This window comes from Neomonachus schauinslandi, chromosome 1 (assembly GCF_002201575.2).
Source record: "Neomonachus schauinslandi chromosome 1, ASM220157v2, whole genome shotgun sequence".
Lineage (NCBI taxonomy): Eukaryota > Metazoa > Chordata > Mammalia > Carnivora > Phocidae > Neomonachus > Neomonachus schauinslandi.
The window spans coordinates 93,069,287-93,089,120 of NC_058403.1; the positions used below are offsets into that span (position 1 = coordinate 93,069,287).

Here is a 19,834-nt window from a genome sequence, read left to right on the forward strand (position 1 = left end):
TTTTTGATCTCACAACTTAGACAAAATGGAATGCAGGTGGAAGTTACTATTTCGTTTTCTTACTTCCTTTTTTTCTTTTTTAAGAAAAAGAAAAGCGTTCTGTTCGTACTTTGTGTTCTGCTTCCTTAAAGAGCACTCTCAGGCATTTTAGCTACCAGCCAGTCATTTTTTAAAAACACTTTTATTGTGTTTCTGTTTAAAGACTGTGTGGTCTATCCTGACTAGAGTTCCTTCCTTCTTTCCCTCCCTTCCATCCTCTCTTCCTTCCACTGTCTGGAAAAAGGTGCCATGGCACTATTATTGCAGTGACCCAAATTCGCAAGCTATCAGGGTGTAGGAAACCACTCTGAATGCCAAAATATATGAGCCGGAAAACCTGGGTCCAGTTTTATCCTGCTAAGTGATTTGATCTTTGTAGCAAGGCTTTATCCAAAGTGTCCATTTGTAGAGGTGTAGGAAAATAGTTTTGGGGGGGCTTACTAATAATTTGTTATGTAGCACATCAAAAATAGAATTGAATGAATATCACCACACTGTCTCTGCATTTTTACTCTGCTTTGTTAGGGACTATCCTAAATTGGGTTTTTTCTCATACACACTCACACTCTTTATGGTGAGCTTATATATTACATTAAAACTATGAAGCATGCCTTAAAATAACGTGGCATTCATTAACTTAATAAACTTATTGAATGAAAGTACTTTTGTAGATATTGGGTATATGAAGATGTAAATAGTTCATGATCCCTACCCTTACAGAAATTATTGTTTAGAAGGGTGAGATAGAAGTATATGAATGATAACAACCAAAAAGGAAGGGAAATAGTTCTGTGGGATGTAGGGATGCCTGAAAAAGCTTATTAGAGCAGATGATTTTTGAGAGAGGGTTGTTCACTACGTAGGTACAGGTGGGGTGGGGCATGGGGCTAGGGGGATGCTCAGACCTGTCCAGAGCATTTTTACTCGGACCACAGAGACCTTGGACGTTATGATATTGCAAATAGCTTCATATAACTAATGTGAAAGGTGTGTATGGAGGAGTGGGAGGAGATGATGCTAGAGCGCTAGTCAGGGGAGGTCGAATGTGATCCAGATTTTTAAATGGGTAATTAATTAAATCAGGGAAAGATTATCTGGCAAGTAGAAGGAAACAAGATTTCAGGCAGGGAGGTCAGTTTGCAGCTGTTAAAGTAATCTAGCTGGAAGTGCCATAGGCCCAGACTCTCAAACTTAGTGATTAAAATGAAAATGAAGAAAATAAAGGTGTATAAACAGTAAGATGTGACTGATTTTGTATGTGTGGTAAAGGAGAAGGAAGGATCAAGATGACTTACAAACCAAAATCTGTTTTGTAGGATTTTAGGAGATGCCAGTGACTGATTATTCGAGGAGAAGCTGGTTTAAGAAGGAATAATAATGAGTTTGTGTTTGAACATGTTGAATATGAGTTGATAAGGGATATCCAGAAAGACATGTTCTGTAGGTATGTGGATCTGGAGCTCAGAATGAGTTTATAATTAAGGATTCAGAGTCATCAGGTTTGGTTTTTTGACACTGGGAGTGTGGATGTGCTAATCTAGGAGTTCAAGAAGGAAAGTGTTAGGGGCGAACATTTTGGGGATGGGCCTGAAAGAAGAGCTGGTAAAAAAGATTGAGAGGGAATGGTCTGAAAAGGTCCATTGAATTTGTCGGATGGAAGGCGTTGGTGATTATTGCTAATGTGACTTTACTGGTGTGCTAGGAGTAAAAACCATATTGCAGAATAAGTCTGTGTATTGTATTCATTGCCTTTATGCACTGAATTATAGATTTAAGTACAATGTATTTTATTAAAATTAAAAATACTTATATAGATAAGTTTAGAGAATTAGTTAACCAACTCTTTTGTACCCCATACAGTTTTTTTCAGTTTTTAAAAAACTTCAATTTTTAAATAATTATAGACTCATAGGAAGTTAATGCAAAACCAGCACAGAGAGGTCCTCCAGTATTGCCTTCACTTAGCTTCCTCCAGGCACTTGTTCAGTTTAACAGATGTCTTACTTGTTCAGTTTAACAAATGTCCTGGATTGGTTTAAATGCTAATGTTTTGGATAGGTTATGAAATTGCAGGTAGGGTGCATTTGGATTTTGTACCCCCCACATGGCGCAAGCCTGGCATTTTGATTCTCATAGGAGGCTTTCTCCTTCCATTGCGGGCAAGGCAGATGGCAAGCTTCCTTGCTGGTTCTTAGGGCCAATGAGTGGAGCTTTTCCTTTTCCCTTCTCACATACTGAGTACCCCTTTTAAAGATCTTGGCTCAAAATAGGGGTTTTTACCTCCAGCTCTTGCCTGAAATAGGCTCAAAATCAGGTCTTCTATCTCTAGACCAGTGTCCCCTGAGATTGCCTTGGTGGTTCTTGTCAGCTAGAGTTTCTTCCTTTCTGCAACCTGGGAACTTCCCTTTCCCCTCCCCTTTTAGGAGTTCAGTTGTGTTCCAGTATTTCATGTTGATTTGGCATTTCAGTGAGTGTATTTGGGCATGGATGTATTAGTCCTGTCTACCTTGTTGCTTGAATCAAAAGCCTAATAGACTATTTTATAAATTCTTATTTCTTAATTTTATTCTTTGTCCACAAAAGTACTTGAGGTCAGATTATATTACGCATTAAAATATTTATTTTTAAAATGGATAACACATAAAAATGAAAAAAAACCCAAATAGAGAAATGAAACACAAACAAAAGAAGAAAAAAAGGATAATATGCATGTGGTGTGAAATTGGAAAGATAAAGAGTATATTTATCTCCCTTTGCCCTCTTCCCTACCTGCCTCAGCTAGTTTGCCTTCACAGATAAGAACCATTTATGAGGTTCTCATGTATCCTAGAGATACATGGTTTTCTTTTTTCTAACAGCAGTTTTAACTTTAGAGTAGTGCTTATAATTTAATTTTGTAACCAGAATTCAGGATTTTTCCATCTGTTTGACAAGTAGCAATTGTATTTTCTTCTTTGAGAGCTTTTGAGAGAGAACGTTATTCTAATTATATGTTACATGTATGTTTATATATATGTGAATGGATTATCTGTGTTTTAATTTTTGTTCACTTGAGAAACCCCTCAAAATGTGACAGAATCTGACAAAATAGTATAAACTCTTGATTCAGATGTTTTAAGTTAGTATGTGGAATATTTAAATAGTGGAACATTAACCCTAATTTTTGGGAGGTAGTGGAAATGGTATTTTAAGATAGTGGAATCTTACTGAATGAAACACCTTGAGGATATCCTTAAAAATTATCCTAATTCCTAATCAGTACATACTGTCGTTTGCATATTTGCAAATAATTGCCCAAAGAAGTGAGGGAGGCTCTGTCAAAGATGAAGCCCTCTCTTTTAGGTTCCTTAGCCATAGTTTATACCATTGATAGCCTAACTGCAGCTTGGTGAAATTCACTGGCATGGAAGCAAGAAATGGAAGCCTATGACCTAATATGTTTTCTTCCTTAGATCAACCTCTCCACTTCTCCTACACCTGCACAGTTAATAAGCCGTTCCCAGGCTTCCAGTTCTACCAGCGGCAGTATTACCCAACAGACTATGTTACTAGGGAGTACCTCCCCTACCCTAACGGCAAGCCAAGCTCAAATGTATCTCCGAGCTCAAATGGTAAGATATGAGCTACCAAATTTTTTCAGTGTTTAAGGACTTGAGAGAGATCGAAATGTTTCTTGATTTGATGCAATAAGAGGCATTTTTAATATTTCAGAAATGTTTAACAAATTTTTTATATGTGTGTGCTTAGCTCTTATACATTTATGTCATGAAAAATTTTAATTGGTAGGCCTTCTTGGTGTATCAAATAGTAGCAACATTGGGAAGCTAACAGATTCTGTAACATGGAGTGACTATTTTTTGAATATCAAATTTTATGGATTTCAAACCTTTTTCACATCTTAACATCTCTGAAATTGAGATGCATTTATAATTGATAACATCTTACAGTTATAATTAATATTTGCAGTGAGATATATATATGTAAAATCATTGTATATCTTGGGCATCTTAAATTTGATGAAATAGTTAGCAATGTTAAAAAGTTAGTGGTTAACTATAAGTTAGAATTTATACTGTGGGATCTTCTTAAATCTGGATTGGAGTTCCTGGTAATTTACCAGTTGATTTTTAGCTTTGGTTATTCCCATCTCAAAATTATTAGTAAGGTATTTGTGTTCTTATGTTCACTTTGATCTTTTGTTAATACAGGAATGTTAATTTGGCTGGTCTATATTTGAGTACCTACTGATTTCCTAATTTACCTGTTGAGCTGCTTTAAGGAATTGGTTGGCATTTATTTGATGTTTTTACAGGTAGCTAGACAAGAGCTTTGGTGTAGTATATATTTACTTGTATTCTTTTTTGTCCAATGTACTGAATATATATCTGGATCCCCAGTTCTCCACTAAAATTACAAAGAAAGTTTTCCATCATATTTCTGGCAGGAAACAGTGACATGACCCACCTTTTATTTATAGATTATTCAGTGGACATTACCATATTTTTGGGGTTTTTTTCCTACAGGAGATCTTATGTAATTAATAATATGCTTTAAAATTAGGCTGAATCATTTGAAATGACCACTTTTGACCTCTTTATAAAACTTGCAGTTACATATGGTTCAAGCTAAATAGAACAAACATCTTCTCTTTATTTTTAGTGCTTTCAGCTGTTTGTTCTGGCAGTTACCTTCTTGTGAAAGTTATACTTTGTTGTTTAATTCACTTAAATTTAGTATTATAAAGAACTGAAATTTAAAAGATCCTTTAGTCAGTAATTTTAATTTAAACAGGAATGGCTAGAGGAACTAAGTAACTCCTAATGCAGTTTTGAAATAGAGTATTTACACATTGTGTGAAACAACTGTCATAATTTACTAAATTGGATAATCTCTGAGTGGATTGTAGTGCCTTTTTAAACTAATGGCATTCTGTTTCAATATTGAAAAATAACATTTGAAGAGATGGTATTAAGTAAATAAATCGAGTATGTCTTTTCTTCCTTATTTATTTGATGTGAAGCTTTTTTGCGGGCTGTTTTGTTGTTGCATTTTGACATGTTGTGGCATTTACATTTGGAATGAATATTTCTTTATGAATAGTTTTAAAATCAAGAGCAACCTAGGTTTGTACTATAGATCCCATGTAGCTGAGTGAAATAGTATAGTATGGGGCATAGTTATCTTTTGTGATAAAGAAGACTGAAAAGACTTGTGTTTCTTTTCAGGTTTCTCACTGAAATTTGTATACATGAGTGGTTGTCTATTAAAAATAACTTCCATTTTGGGAATCCTGCCATAGTAGTTTTTGAACTGGGAAAAGTTTGAGTATAATAATAGCTTATTTGGGGCAAAATTTGGTACGAGGATTTCATATTACCAAAATACATTTTCTTTTTTGAGCACTGATTTATTTTTCTACTCATCAGAATCATGAGCTGTTTCAAAATGTTTATGCTTTTTTTTTTTTTTTTTGAGTTCTCTATTAGAAACTTTTCTTTGTCACGTAAAACCTTTTGCTTAGGAGATAATCCTAAACTGCATTGTCTTTCTGTCACAAATTTCAGTCTCTCTTGCCTGCTATACATTGTGTGTGGGACACGTTCTTTTGTCTTAGGGTATTTTTTTGGTTTTTCTGTCTGTACAGCTGATTTTCACACCCGCTACCACTGTGGCTGCTGTACAGTCTGACATTCCTGTTGTCTCGTCGTCATCGTCATCTTCCTGTCAGTCTGCAGCTACTCAGGTGAGCTTGTCTGCTTCGTAATGTGGTACTTGAGGTCTGGATCTTCAGGTTAAAGATAAACGTACATTATGTTCAAGTTACCAATGATTTTAGTGCTCTTTGTCCTACATATCGGATTGGAATTTAATGAAATACTGTGAGAACTTCAAGAAAGTTTTTTGGTTATATAAAAATTATATTACCATTAAGCACAGATATTTAGGTTATTTGACATTAGTGAAAGTTAATGAGTTTTTGCTATCACATGGTATGTTTAGTTTTATTATAAAGCAGCTTATTGTTCTTACTATGAGAGTTGTATTCTTTTGTGTAGATTCCTTTGCAAGCAAAGGAAGTCAAGATAGATTTTAAGTTTAAAAATGAATTGGGGAAATCTTTAACTTGAAAAATGGAATAGAGTATTATTTTGTTTGGTACTATGAAAGAAACAAACGTTAATTTTCTCCTCACACCATTCACAAAAATGAGCTAGAAGTAAAATACAGACTTAAAGGTAAAAGCCTAAACTATAAAACCTCTAGAGGAGAACATAAGGATTATCTTTACAACTCTAGGGTAGGCAAAGCTTTCTGACGAGATTGGGCACGTTCAGGGTGGTATGGCCCCTAGACTAGGCAAAGTTTTCTTAGGACACAAAAAGCACTAACCATAAAAGAAAATAGTAACGCATCAGAATTTATCAAAATTAAAATCTTCTTCAAAAAACAGTTACAAAAGTGAAGAGGCAAGCCACAGACTGAGGGAAAATATTCATAATACATATATCTGACAAAAGACTTGCATCCAGAATATACAACATAATGCTTACAACTCATTAAGATCATGAGCAATTCAGTTAAAAATGGGCCAAAGATTTAACATTTCACAAAGGAAGATATACAAAAGGCCAATAAGCTCAGGAAAACATGTTCAACCTCATTAACCCTTACAGAAATTAAAATCAAAACCACAGTGAATATCACTGCACACTCACTAAAATGGCTGAAATGCAGGAGGCTTACAATACCACATGTTGGTGAGAACTTGGAGCAGCCATAATTTCATAATATTGCTGGTGAGAGTGTAAAATGGTGCAGCAACTTTGGAAAAGAGTTTGTCAGTTCCTTGTAAAGTTAAACATCATATCTGCTTATAGTTGTTTACTCTGAGTGGTTTGGAAACATATATCCATATAAAGACGTGTAAAAACAAATATTCATAGAAGCTCTATTCAGAATAGCCTCAAACTGGAAACAACCAATGTCTTTTAACTGGTGAATGGATAAACAAATTTAAGAAATAAAAAAGGACACACTCCTGATGCATCTTAGAAACATTATAATAGCAAAAGAAGGCAGACACCAGAGAGTACCTACCCTGTGATTTTTTTTTTTTTTTTTAAAGATTTTATTTATTTGAGAGAGAAAACGAGAAAGCATGAGCAGGGCAGAGGGGCAGAGAGAGAGGGAGAAGCCGACTCCTGGCTGATCAGGGAGCCTGATGCAGGGCTTGATCCCAGGACCCTGGGATCATGACCTGAACCGAAGGCAGATGCTTAACCAACTGAGCCACCCAGGTGCCCCTGATTTTTTTTTTTTTTTTAAGATTTATTTATTTACTTGAGAGAGAGAGCACACAAGTAGGAGGGGCAGAGAGAGAGAGAATCCCAAGCAGACTCCACGTTGAGCGTGGAGCCTGAGGCGGGGCTGTATCTTACAACCCTGAGATTACAACCTGAGCTGAAACCAAGAGTCGGGCACTCAACTGACTGTACCACCCACGTGCCACTCCTGTGATTCTTTTTATATGAAATTCCAGAACAGGCATAGCTAATTTATAGTGAAAAAAATTGGATTGGTGGTACCTGGGTCAGAAGGTGGGAGAGATTGGGGATGGGCATGGGTGAACTTTTATAGTGATGGAAATGTTCCATATTTTCATTAAGGTGGTGGTAACATGGTGTTTACATATATCAGAACTCATTGAACTGGTTCATTTTATTGTATGTAAGTTACACCTCAGTAAAGTTGATTAAAATGAATTAAATTGAATAAGTTTTATTTTTTAAAATTAATTTTATTTTTTTTTAAGATTTTATTTTTTTCAAGTAATCTCTATACCCAATGTGGGGCTCAGACTCAGAACCCTGAGATCAAGAGTTGCACGCTCTACTGACTGAGCCAGCCAGGCAACCTGAATAAATTTGAAATTAAAGCAAGTAGAAGGGGCGCCTGGGTGGTGCACTCAGTTGAGCATCTGACCCTTGATTTTGGCTCAGGTCATGATCTCAGTGTCATGGAATTGAGCCCCACTTCAGGCTCTGTGCTCAGTACGGAGTCTGCTTGAGATTCTCTCTCCCTCTCCCTCTGCTACTATCCCACACACACTCTCTCTCTCAAATAAATAAATCTTTAAAAAAAAAAATCTTAAAAACCCAATTGAGTAGGATATTACTTTGATACTATTTTGGTATTTTTTCCATAGCTAATGTTTTAGACTACATATGGCAGACATAGGTATAACTTAGAGTCATCCTTGGCTTTTTATTTTTAATTTAATCTCGATTTTTTTTTTAAAAGGTAAAAAATGAGAGAGTAGTAATATTCTTTGGTACTTTTCATAGAACCTCTTTACTATTTTATTGAATAATAAAGGCCAATTTTCATATATCAGCATATAAAGATGGTGATTAGTTAAACTCAGGTTTCTCCTAATGTGCTCTCTGGCCATCCACAATTCCTTAACTTTTTTGTACTTTAGTTTCCATATTTACAAAATAAGACCTTTCTTACCTTTAAGGTTCTTTGAGCTCTAAACCTTTATGATATCTCTTTGTGGAGTGATTTGTTAAAGTAATGATCTTCCTGTTTTCTTTTGGTTTTATAAAACCTAATAAAGATAGACCATTATCAACCTTCAGAACATGTTAAATTTTATTTTTTTTTATTCTTGACTTTGTTCCAACTAAGATTTTAATTGATTTACAAGATGTATACAATAAGACAAGATAAAAGAAATTGAAAACATGCATAAAAAAAGTAGAAATAAAAATAGAAAAGTAGCATAGAGTTAGGAGTGAGGTTCCTTTTCAAATAACATGCATGAAGTCCTCCATGGATTTGATTTCAGCTTCCACTACAATTATTAGTTGTATGACTTTAGCCAAGTTATCAAACATTTTTATCATATATATATACATATAGTCATATATACTTGTAGGGTAAGTTGAAGAATGAATAATAGATGTATTTAGTGTCTAGAACATTATAGGTACTCAGTACTTTTTTTGCAAAGGGAGGAATTGAAAGACTTGGGTTGAAATTCTGACTTCAACTGCCAGCTTTGTCACTTGCCAGTTGATTGATTTTGGACAAGGTCATAGTGTAGCATACTGTTACAAGTTTGGGCTCTAGAGCCAGACTCCTGTTCAAGTACATGCTCTGCCACTTTTTCATTGTATGTCATTGACCTCTCCCCTCAGTTTCAACAACATAAAATAAATATTTATAAAATGCTTCATAGGGTCGTAGTGAGGATTAACTATGTTAATAATTGAAAAATAAGGGGCGCTTGGGTGGCACAGTCAGTTAAGCATCTGACTGTCGGTTTCAGCTCAGGTGGTGATTGATCTCAGGGGTTGGGCTCCACGCTCAGCAGGGAGTCTGCTTGAGATTCTCTCTCCCTCTGCTCCTCCATCTCTCTTCTCTCTCAAATAAATGAATACATCTTTAAAAAATAATTGAAAAATAGAACAGTATCTGATACTTAGCACTCACTAGGTGTTAGTTGTTGTTATTATCTATGCTGAGCCTCAGTTTTTCTTTTTTTAAAGTAAGCTCTACCCCCAGTGTGGGGCTTGAATGCTTGACCCTGAGATCAAGAGTCAGCATGCTCTAGCGACAGGTGCCCTGAGCCTCAGTTTCTTTTTTCTTTTTTCTTTTTTGGACATTTTAAAGCTTATATTAAAACATAATATATATCCAGAACATATTTTAAGTGTTCAATAATCTGTACCAGAATACACTTATATCCCAAGCCACCCAGTCAAGAGGGGGAACCTTACTAGGACCCAGAGAAGCCTCCCTGATGGCCCATTTTGATCCTGCCATTACTGCCCCTCAAGGATCACACTATCCTGACCTATGTTAGTTTTGCCTGTTTTTAAACTGCATTTAAATGAAATTATGTTGGATATAATTTCTTAAGCCTCAGTTTCTTCACTGTGAACTAGAATAGCTCAGAGCTGTGAAAAGGAGTAAATGAGACCATACTCAAAGTATTTAGCATAGTGCCTGGCACATATCACAAGCCACTAATCACTATTTTTGTTATATATTGTCTAAAGATAAGTCATGAATTCAGTTCTTAGCTTTCAAGTAGCTAATGGTGAAGAGAGAAAGACAGCCATTTAAATGATTCACAGTTTCCAAGGTAAAATAAACCAGTTGTTAGAAAAACAACTAACATGCTCTCTAGAGAGTGCTCTAGAGTCTGTCTTCTGGGTTCTCATGGAGAAAACATCTTAGCGGTCTTTAGCAGTACCTTTAATGTGAGCATAGTCAAAGTAATTTTATAAAAGTGGCTCTTTGGGGTCCAGTTTGATGTGGTACAGGTATGTGGCTCTGTGATAATCTGACTACAAATTTTTTTCTTTGCTGTGCTTTTTGAAATGGCAGTGAATGAAGCTGGCAGTGGTAGAGGATGCTAATACTTTGCATATTCTAGTGGTAACTTTCCCCAAATTCGGGGCTGTTAGTTTTGAAAAAATTTGTGCTCCACTTTGTTAATTTTTAAACTTATATGAAATTTTTAAAACAATGAATTTGTAATTAAGAGATGCCAATTTTATTTTAATGCTCTTTTACATAAGTCAGTATTACAACAGTTAATTTTTCCTTAGTATTAAAATTCATTTGTAGCATACTGTCCAAAAATAAGAAATTTGGAATATCTTACCCTTATTTACTATTTTAAATGCTCCATTCCTTCTCCCCACCATGACCAAGAAAATAAAAATAAGCAAAAAATCTGACTTTCAGAAAGATACAGGACTAAAAGTAACAAATCTTACTTACCAAGGCTATCTGGGGAATGCTTTTAGCATTGAGAAGAAAATAGCCCTTTAGATTTAAAAACCAGAAACTCAGCTCTACTCCTGGCAATATGACATTAAATCTTAGTTTCCTCATCTGCAAAGAAGGGATGCTACACAGTAATTTACACAGTATTTGTTAGAACCAAATTAGATAATAGCTGTGAGAGTATTTGAGTAACCCACTATAAAAATGTAATGTGTGAAATTAGCAGAAATGTCATGTGCCACCAAAGTTAGAATGTTTCCATAATTTGATCATAGGAAAAGTTCAGATGAAATGAAACTTGGACATTAGAGAACTATTCTGTATCTAGAAGAGGGTGGGTTCTTCTCAAAAGGCAGGGTCTGTCAAGGACATCTGAATATGTGATCTTTCTATTAACAGCTAAATTAACTCTAATATACTTTAGGAGTATGGTTGACATGTTTTGAAATTTATTTTAAATATGTAAGCCAAGATGACCATAGCTATTATGGCCATATTCCAAAATTTATTCATATAAATAATGTATATAATATATATAATAAGCACACACATGCATTTTCTTTCAGAATTCCGGAGAACAAAATTAGAAGAAAAAAAATATTATTCTATAGAAATGGACTGCTTCAGGTTTAGGGTTCATTGTGTGAAATCCTCATTTACTGTGAATATGCTTTTTATTTGAAAGAAGGTTTTCAGGTTTTTCAGATTATAATTTAGCCTTTGGATATCATTATGATTTGGTTCATTTTATAGATCATTTATGGCAGATGTTACATTTTATGCTGTTTTTTCCTTGCTTCCTGAAAGATTGTAATGTGCCTCCACTAGAAATTTGTTGAGATTTTTTTGGTTGAATATGAACAGATTTTACTGCTTGCCTAAAAAGAACCATAAATAGAACTAAACACTTAGCAAAAAAAAATTAATATATATTTTAAAATTAGAAATAGAATATCTCAGACTTGTGGAGTTTCTGTTATGTCTGTAGCACTCAACTGTGGGGAGTACAAAAATGAATGTCAGGGATGAGAGTCTGCCAGCGAGTGTCTCAGCATTTCACAGACACATTAGTAATTCTAAAATAAGCTAGACATTTGTCAGTGCTGTAGGCCAGTATGATCCAAATTCTGTGGGAAAGGCATTGTAGAGGGGAGGAGAAATTATTTCTAACCAGGGACTTTGGAGAGGTTTCTCTGGGAGAGAGTGGGATTTTTACTGGGCCTTGAAGAAAGGATTGGGCTTCAGGAGACAGCTATAAGGAAAAATGGCATTTTAGGCAGGAGAAACTTGAGCAAGGGCTCTAAATGGAGGAAGTATAAGTTGTGTTTGGAGAAGGGTGAGCAGAACAGTTTGGCTAGAATGTGAATATTGTGGATTGAAGTAGTGGAAGATGGGGCTTGAGGTGGTTTGGGCCTTGACTGTGGAGGGCTTTGAGTGGCTAGCTGAGAAACCTGGATTTTAGCACATTTTATTTTCGTATTAAATTTCAGTAATACAACAATTATTAGTCCACTTACATTGCTATGAAATATTTGACAAAAATCCGAGAAGACGCTCCATATGGTCTCAGAAAATTCTTTCAGTAGCTTAGAATAGTCTGATCAAGCCTCAACTGATCTGAAGTGAAAATTTGTTTAGCACCTGCTGTTGGCTACCCACTGCATTTGGCACTTCGGAAGAGAAGGTTTAGCCTGTGAGTATCAGTTAATGATAACAGGTGTAGAGGCAGAACACACATGAAAACTGAAGAATGTTTATTAAGCAGCAGTATCTCATTTGCTTTGTCACTTTAGAATCTTTTGCTTCAGTTTCCTTCTCAGGGTCAGTGCTAGCATAAATGTATTTAATACATTCATTTCCAGATAGGTAAAAGGTCAGGCAGCTATTGGAGAGGCATTTTCTGCCTTGCCGTTTGGGAATGTTATAAACCTCAGGTGAAAGTCATTGGGATGATCTTGCCACCACCGGACTGGTGGTATGTTTAGAATAGCCCCAGGTGTAGACAGGAGCCATGACGTAAGCCATTTCAAGGCCATGCACAGTCTTTTCAGTTCATCAGATCTAGTTCTCAAAGCCAAGTGAGTATTCCATAACAACAGGATTTTAAAAAGGAGTTGATAGGAAATGCTTTTCATAATTATCATAATGGGTAGGTGATTTGATGAATGAGTTTTCTAATTTACAAGATGAGTGTTCCCTTATAATCTCTGTAGAATGGGTAGCTTTTTTTTTTTTTTTTTTTTGCAGTTCTCTTTCTGATCTTTATGAGGATGACGGTATTGTATATGCATACTCCTAACTGTATGTAGTAACTTCTCACAAGAGTATAAAGCACTTGTAACCTTCAATGTTTCACAGTCCTGGCCTGGAGAAGTCAGAGCGGAGTTGAAGGAATTGCTCCTTCCCTAATGCATCCTGGGCTCTTCTGCCTCTGAGGCTTTGCTCAGGTTTTCCTTTTTATCTGGAGTACCCTTTTCTCTCCTTCCCTTTGGCTGTCTCTGAGCTGCTAACTTCAAAATGCAGTATGTTGCAGAGTGATTTCCTCATATTCATAGTTCATTTAATATATACGTATATATACTGTTTGCATTTTGTTCTTAATGATTCCCTTAATGTCTTTTTAAAAAATTTTTACTTAATATGATTACTTAGAATAATAACTCCCCTTTCTTTTGGAATGAATCAGTCGTTTCAAGTGCTTGGAACTTGATGTGTAAAAAAACAATATAAATGTATTATTGTTGTTATAATGGTAATGATTATCACATCTCAATTAATACCATCTGTTTCATCCTTATTTTTTGTTGTGTGGTTCTTAGGTTCAGAATTTAACATTACGCAGCCAGAAGTTGGGTGTATTATCTAGCTCACAGAATGGTCCGCCAAAAAGCACTAGTCAAACTCAGTCATTGACAATTTGTCATAACAAAACAACAGTGACCAGTTCTAAAATCAGCCAACGAGATCCTTCTCCAGAAAGTAATAAGAAGGGAGAAAGTCCAAGTCTGGAATCACGAAGCACAGCTGTCACCCGGACATCAAGTATTCACCAGTTAATAGCACCAGGTGGGATAAACTTGTTGAAAATAGTTGCATTCACTTTATTAGCAGGCAGAGCAAAACAAAAGATGTCTATTACTTGAACAAGAACAATACTTCTAAAAATTTTTTAATTTGAGTTTCATGAGTTAAAAAAAAATCAGTATTGTAGCTTGAAAAAAGAGAAATCAAAAGAGCCCAACAGCTAAAACAGATAATAATAATATAAATTTTTTTGGTTAATTGACATTTGATTAACATCTTCATTATGTGCTGGTCTTCCATTGTATTGGTAAAACCAATAGCTTTTATTTTTTATTTATTTACTTAATTAAAAAAAAGTTTAAATCCTGTATAGTTAACGTACAATGTTATATTAGTTTCAGGTGTACAGTATAGTGATTCAGCACTTCTGTATATTACTCCCTGCTTATCAAGAAAAGTGTACTCTTTTTTTTTTTTTTTTAAAGATTTTATTTATTTATTCATGAGAGACAGAGAGAGAGAGAGAGGCAGAGGGAGAAGCAGGCTCCCAAGGAGCAGAGAGCCCGATGCGGGACTCGATCCCAGGACCCTGGGATCATGACCTGAGCCGAAGGCAGACGTTTAACCATCTGAGCCACCCAGGCGCCCGAAAAGTGTACTCTTAATCCCCATCACCTGTTTCACCCGTTTCCCCCAATCCAATCCCCTCTGGTAACCATCTGCTTGTTCTCTATAGTTGAGAGTCTATTTTTTAGTTTGTCTCTATTTTTTTTCTTTGTTCATTTGTTTGTTAAATTCCACACATGAGTGAAGTCGTATGGTATTTATCTTTCTCTGACTTATTTCACTTAGCATTATACTCTCTAGCTCTGTCTATATTGTTGCAAATAGCAGGATTTCATTCTTTTGTATGGCTGAATAATATTTCAGTGTGTGTGTGTATCACATCTTCTTTATCCATTCATCTGTTGATGGACACGGCTGCTTCCATAATTTGGCTGTTGTAAATAATGCTGCAGTAAACAGTGATGCATATATCCTTTCAAATTAGTGTTTTCATATCCTTTGGGTAAATACCCAGTAGTGTGATTACTGGATTGTAGGATAGTTCTATTTTTAATTTTTTGAGGAATCTCTATACTGTTTACCACAGTGGCTGCACCAGTTTGCATTCCCACCAACTGTGCCATAGGGTTCCTTTTTCTCCACATCCTCGTCAACACTTGTTTCTTGTAAAACCTTTTAGTTTAAAAAAAAAAAAAAAGGTTTGACTGTAGTTTATTTAATATGCTTTAGTGGAACAGAACTAAAAGCTCTTAAGAAAAACATGTATATTTTTGTTGTCATTAGTGAGTGGAGTTTACCACTTTCCAAAAATAAGGATTTTGTATAATTATTTTTCTTACCATGTTGCTTTTTTTCTATCTCTGATTTCATCTCTGAGAGAAAGATGTCAAGCAATCAGCTAAGTCATTTTCATTCACCTCCACCTTTGATTCCCACATGTGCTCCCTCTGCTACACACAAGATCCTCTGCTTCATGGTTTTCATGCTGAAAATGTTGGGGCCATCCAGAGTGAGTTTCCTTACCACCCATTCTGTTCATCTCACAATTACTCAGTGTTGAGCTTTCTTTACTTCTAATAAGATAAGGAGTTACTCGTTTTCTACTTTAAAGTTTACACTGCTTGTGTCATTGATTGCATCTTTTTTTTTTTACCAGCTCCTAACCTTCTGTAGTTGTTACAGCATCTTTTGTCTCCCTCATGCTGGATCCTTTCCTTTGCTTCTCAAGCATACTTGGATCTCTTCTATTTGTAATATATCTGCCTATGTTTTTATTCCAGTCCAACTGCTGTTTATTGAAAGTATGTGTGTGTGTCATGCACTGGGCTAGACATCACATGTTTCATTAAAAAAAAAAATCCTCCCTTGATTCAACTTTATCAAGTAAGCACCTTCTTTCTGTCTTTTTATAACTCTGTTGCTTTTTAAAGATTCATTTTATACTACTGAAGTCTGTTTTTTCTCCACCTAAACCTGTTTCTCTTGCATGTTTCCTCTGTGCTGATATTGCTTGCATTCTCTGTAGTACCCAATCTCATTGTCTTGGAATTGTTTGAGTCCCCTAGTTAGAAATCTCTCATCACTTTGAACTTGTATAGCGTTTTTATACTTTGTGGTTCTTTTTCTTTTGTAGTTATTTATATACTTAGTGATCTTAGCTTTTCTATTGTATAGTAAGCTCTTTGAGAGTAGGATAATAATAATGAACACTTATGTGTCAGGTACTTTACAGTTATTAACTCCTTTAATCCTTTTTCACTTTCACGTTTTCATCCTTTTATCTTGACAGCACTAAGTTGTGCCTTATATGTACTTATCTGCAACAGGAGGCCAGTAAATATTTGGTGGATTAATAGTTGATCTATGTTTCCATTTGAATTTTGGAAATCACAGCACAATTTTTTTCATTCAAACTCATTGGGTATCACTGCTTGAAGTTTTTAAATCTGAATCTTTAGATAAGTTCAGGCTTTGTTGTATAAATTAATAAATCCATTCATAGTGTAGTGTGATGTGAATTCTTTTTTATAAACATCTGTGTGCCTAGGTCCTGCTCTCTGTATGGCTTCATAACAGGATTTTTGTACTGTACTGTCCAGAGTATTTTCAGCCTCAAACCAGCCTCTGGCCCGTTTTGATAGGAGTCATTGTGGAGCAGTAATGACCCACTGCACTTGACATGACCGCTTGGGACAATTTTTAGTGATTCTTATAGTTTTGATAGATTATAATGGAGGGTACGTTAATTTCCTTCCAAAGAGAATGCTACCTTCAGATAAAGCTAGGACGTCTTGCAGGGTTAGTTCAAGCAAGGAGATCTACTTTTAGATTTTCAGTTCTCCTGAACTCCCAGTACCTGGTTCTAAGTTGACAATTACTCTTCCCCTTTTCTTTCATTGATAGTGTGATAGGATCTCTATTGTTGCCTTCCTCTGATGGCCAATATTTTATGTAGGTATGGAGGAGACCAGTAAGCTAAAACTATCAGACTCTAAAGATGATTGCAATTCCAGATTTAGATCTCTTAAGTGTATTAACCAAACTCCGGTTTCCCATGTGGTGTTGATTAGAAATAAAACCAGATGAAATACCCTAAGCCACAAAAACCTTTGCAGTTAACCACTTATAAATTCACTCAAGCTTTACACTGCAGTTATTCAGAGCAGTTTGTATCTTCTGGCTAGGCAATAGCTGGATTTCTCTACTCTTAGTTTTTCTGCTCTTGTTGAGAGCAGAAAAAGCCTGAAGCTAAATTGTTTTTCTTCTTCTTCTTTCCTTTTTTTTTTTTGACATTCTTGGTAATTTATCCTGTTCCTTAGTTAGAAAAATGCCTATGTATATAGGTCGCTTTCAAATATGAAAAAATTTACTGGTGTTCTGTAGTAGAGACTAATAATTATTATAATGGATATGGTTATTGTTTCCTTAAATTTATTTCTAAGGTGGTTTTCTTCATTTCTTCATTTCTTCTTGAATGTGTAACTCTCACTTGATAGTTAATCTATTTTTAATATATAAAATAAAGGTGAGTTTTAACCATATGACTGGAAATTATCATGAACTGTATTCGATGTTCAAGTTTTTATAGCAGTTTTTAGAGCTTTTATGACATTAGTTGGAAAAAAATATGTACCACTTTTTGTAGACATTAATATGTAGTGAAAAGCCTATGCTAGTCTCCTCAGGCTGCCATAAAGGATATCATAGATAGGTGGCTTAAACAGTAGAACATTATTTTCTCACAGTTCTGGAGGCTGAAAAACCCAAGATCAAGGTCTGGCAGTGTTTGGTTTTTGGTGGGAGCTCTTTTCGAGGCTTGCAGATGGCTGCCTTCTTGCTGTGTCCTCACATGGCCTATTATCTGAGTGCCAGGAGGGAGAGGATAGTGAGCTTTCTGATATGTCTTCTTGTAAGGGCCCCACCCTTCTGACCTCATTTCACCTTAATTACTTCCGTAGAGGCCCCATTACCATATAGTCACGTTAGGGTTAGGGTTTCAACATACGCATTTTTGGGGACTCAAACATTCAGTCCATAATAGGAACCCAGACTCATCTAGTACTTCGGGTTCTTTTAGACCCAGGCTGCCCTTCAAAAGCCAGGTGATTTCAGGCAATGCACTTAACTGCCCAGTTTCTTCTCCAGTGATATATTGGATTAATGTAGTACCCTGTCTACCTCATGGGGTTGTTGTAACTACTTAGTAAAATAATATGTTTAATAATTTATAATATATTTAATTGTAAGTAATTATATAAAGAGTTCTATATATGTGAGAGATGATACCAATCATTAATTCTCCAGATAAAGGCCATCCTGACAATAATAAAGGGTTTATTAAAATCAAAGAAATTAACAAACATGGTATCATTCTCCAGAGCACTAGGGCTTTTCTTATACAGAAGTATTGTTTCAGATATCCTCACAATTATTCTCTAATAGATGTGATTGTCAGTTGGGCTTAGGGAGTAATATAAAATATATAGACTCACTCTGATTTCTCATCAAAGAAAAATTTAATTTAGGTGAAAGTATTAATTGAATACTATTGAATTATCAGCTCTAGCATATAAAAAAAGATTGCTTACTAACTAGAGCTGAGAAAGAATTTTTATTGCCATAAATATGATATACATTATACATCAAGAATATGGTATTTTAATTATAACTTAAAAAACTGAATTAAAATGGGCTTGAACAAATGAGAGAGAAATGTGAAAGCACCTTGAGCCCTTTGGAGGAAAGGCACTCTAGGATTCTAGGATTTTGTTGAATGCTCTATAATATAGAGAGAGTCTTTATCAACACATTTGCAAAGTGCTGGCATAAAATTTTCAGTCTGAGTTTGAAGTGCTAGTCTAGTTATGTGAAAATTACTTTGTTAGGTGAAATTTTAGACCTATCTCTGTTTTGTTTTTTTTTTAAATACAATTTGTGGGTATTTTTTGAACCTTTTAAATGCCTGTCTTTTGAGATGTTAATCAGATGTTAATTTCCTTAAAGGATCTCCAAAATTTTAAATGATAACCAACCAAATGGAAGAATATTAAAAAAAAAAGTTGTTACAAGTTTTTATAAGGCCTTTGTCACAAATGTGGTTAACTGGTTAAGTATAAAAATAGATGCAAGATGTTATAGCCTTTATCTTAACGTTCTGAGATTAAGAAAAAAGTTTTGCCCTCTCTTTAGACCTATTTTAAATGCATATAGCCTTTGTGGGATATTAAGCAATCTTTTCAGTTTATCTTCTAGTGAAGCCCGTTTTCCATTTTTCATTAGACAGGATTTCACCAGCATCTCCCTCTGTAAATGTACGCACTAGTATGCAGAAGAGGCATAATAATGGAACAACTATTTACTACTTGATTTTGCTAATTCTTATATATATTATCCCTATTGTGAGTGACTCTTCTGTGGAAAAAACGGATACTGTCATTTATAGATTACTGTAGGGTTTTTTGTTGTTTTTGTTGGCTTTTTTGGTGGGGGCAGGGGAAAAGTAAAACAGGATCCTTTATTTAGACAGCATGGACTTCTGATTGCCTCATTCTCTCTGCAAGCAAAACTAGCGCTCTCCTGGATTTGGAATGGCCCCTGAAATTTTATTTCTTAGTTACAGTGCTATAGAATTCACACATGTGTTTTGCTTAGCTGAATTAACTTGTTATACAAAACATTTTCTCTTCCTGGGTCGAGTAATACCAACTTTTCATCTTGGCTCAAATTTGGAAACATATTTGGGAAGCTTTATAAATAATTACATTGACTGTTAGTTGGAAGACTATTTAGACATAGATTAGAAAGTTTTGAGACCTTTATGAATTTTGATATTGCATTTTTATGATTTTGAAGTTATTTTTATAGATCTTGTATTTGTTCAGGGATACTCCTCTTCTCCCCA

The 19,834-nt window shown here is 35.1% G+C and overlaps 1 protein-coding gene across 1 annotated transcript in view; it reads left to right on the forward strand.

Moving 5' to 3' along the window:
- The window catches only part of PHC3 (polyhomeotic homolog 3), a 70,759-nt gene that overhangs the window by 17,989 nt on the left and 32,936 nt on the right, over positions 1-19,834 (forward strand). Inside the window, 3 exon segments of the mRNA XM_021702553.1 lie at positions 3,492-3,650; positions 5,684-5,782; positions 13,662-13,908. Coding sequence (XP_021558228.1) covers positions 3,492-3,650; positions 5,684-5,782; positions 13,662-13,908 — 505 coding nt within the window.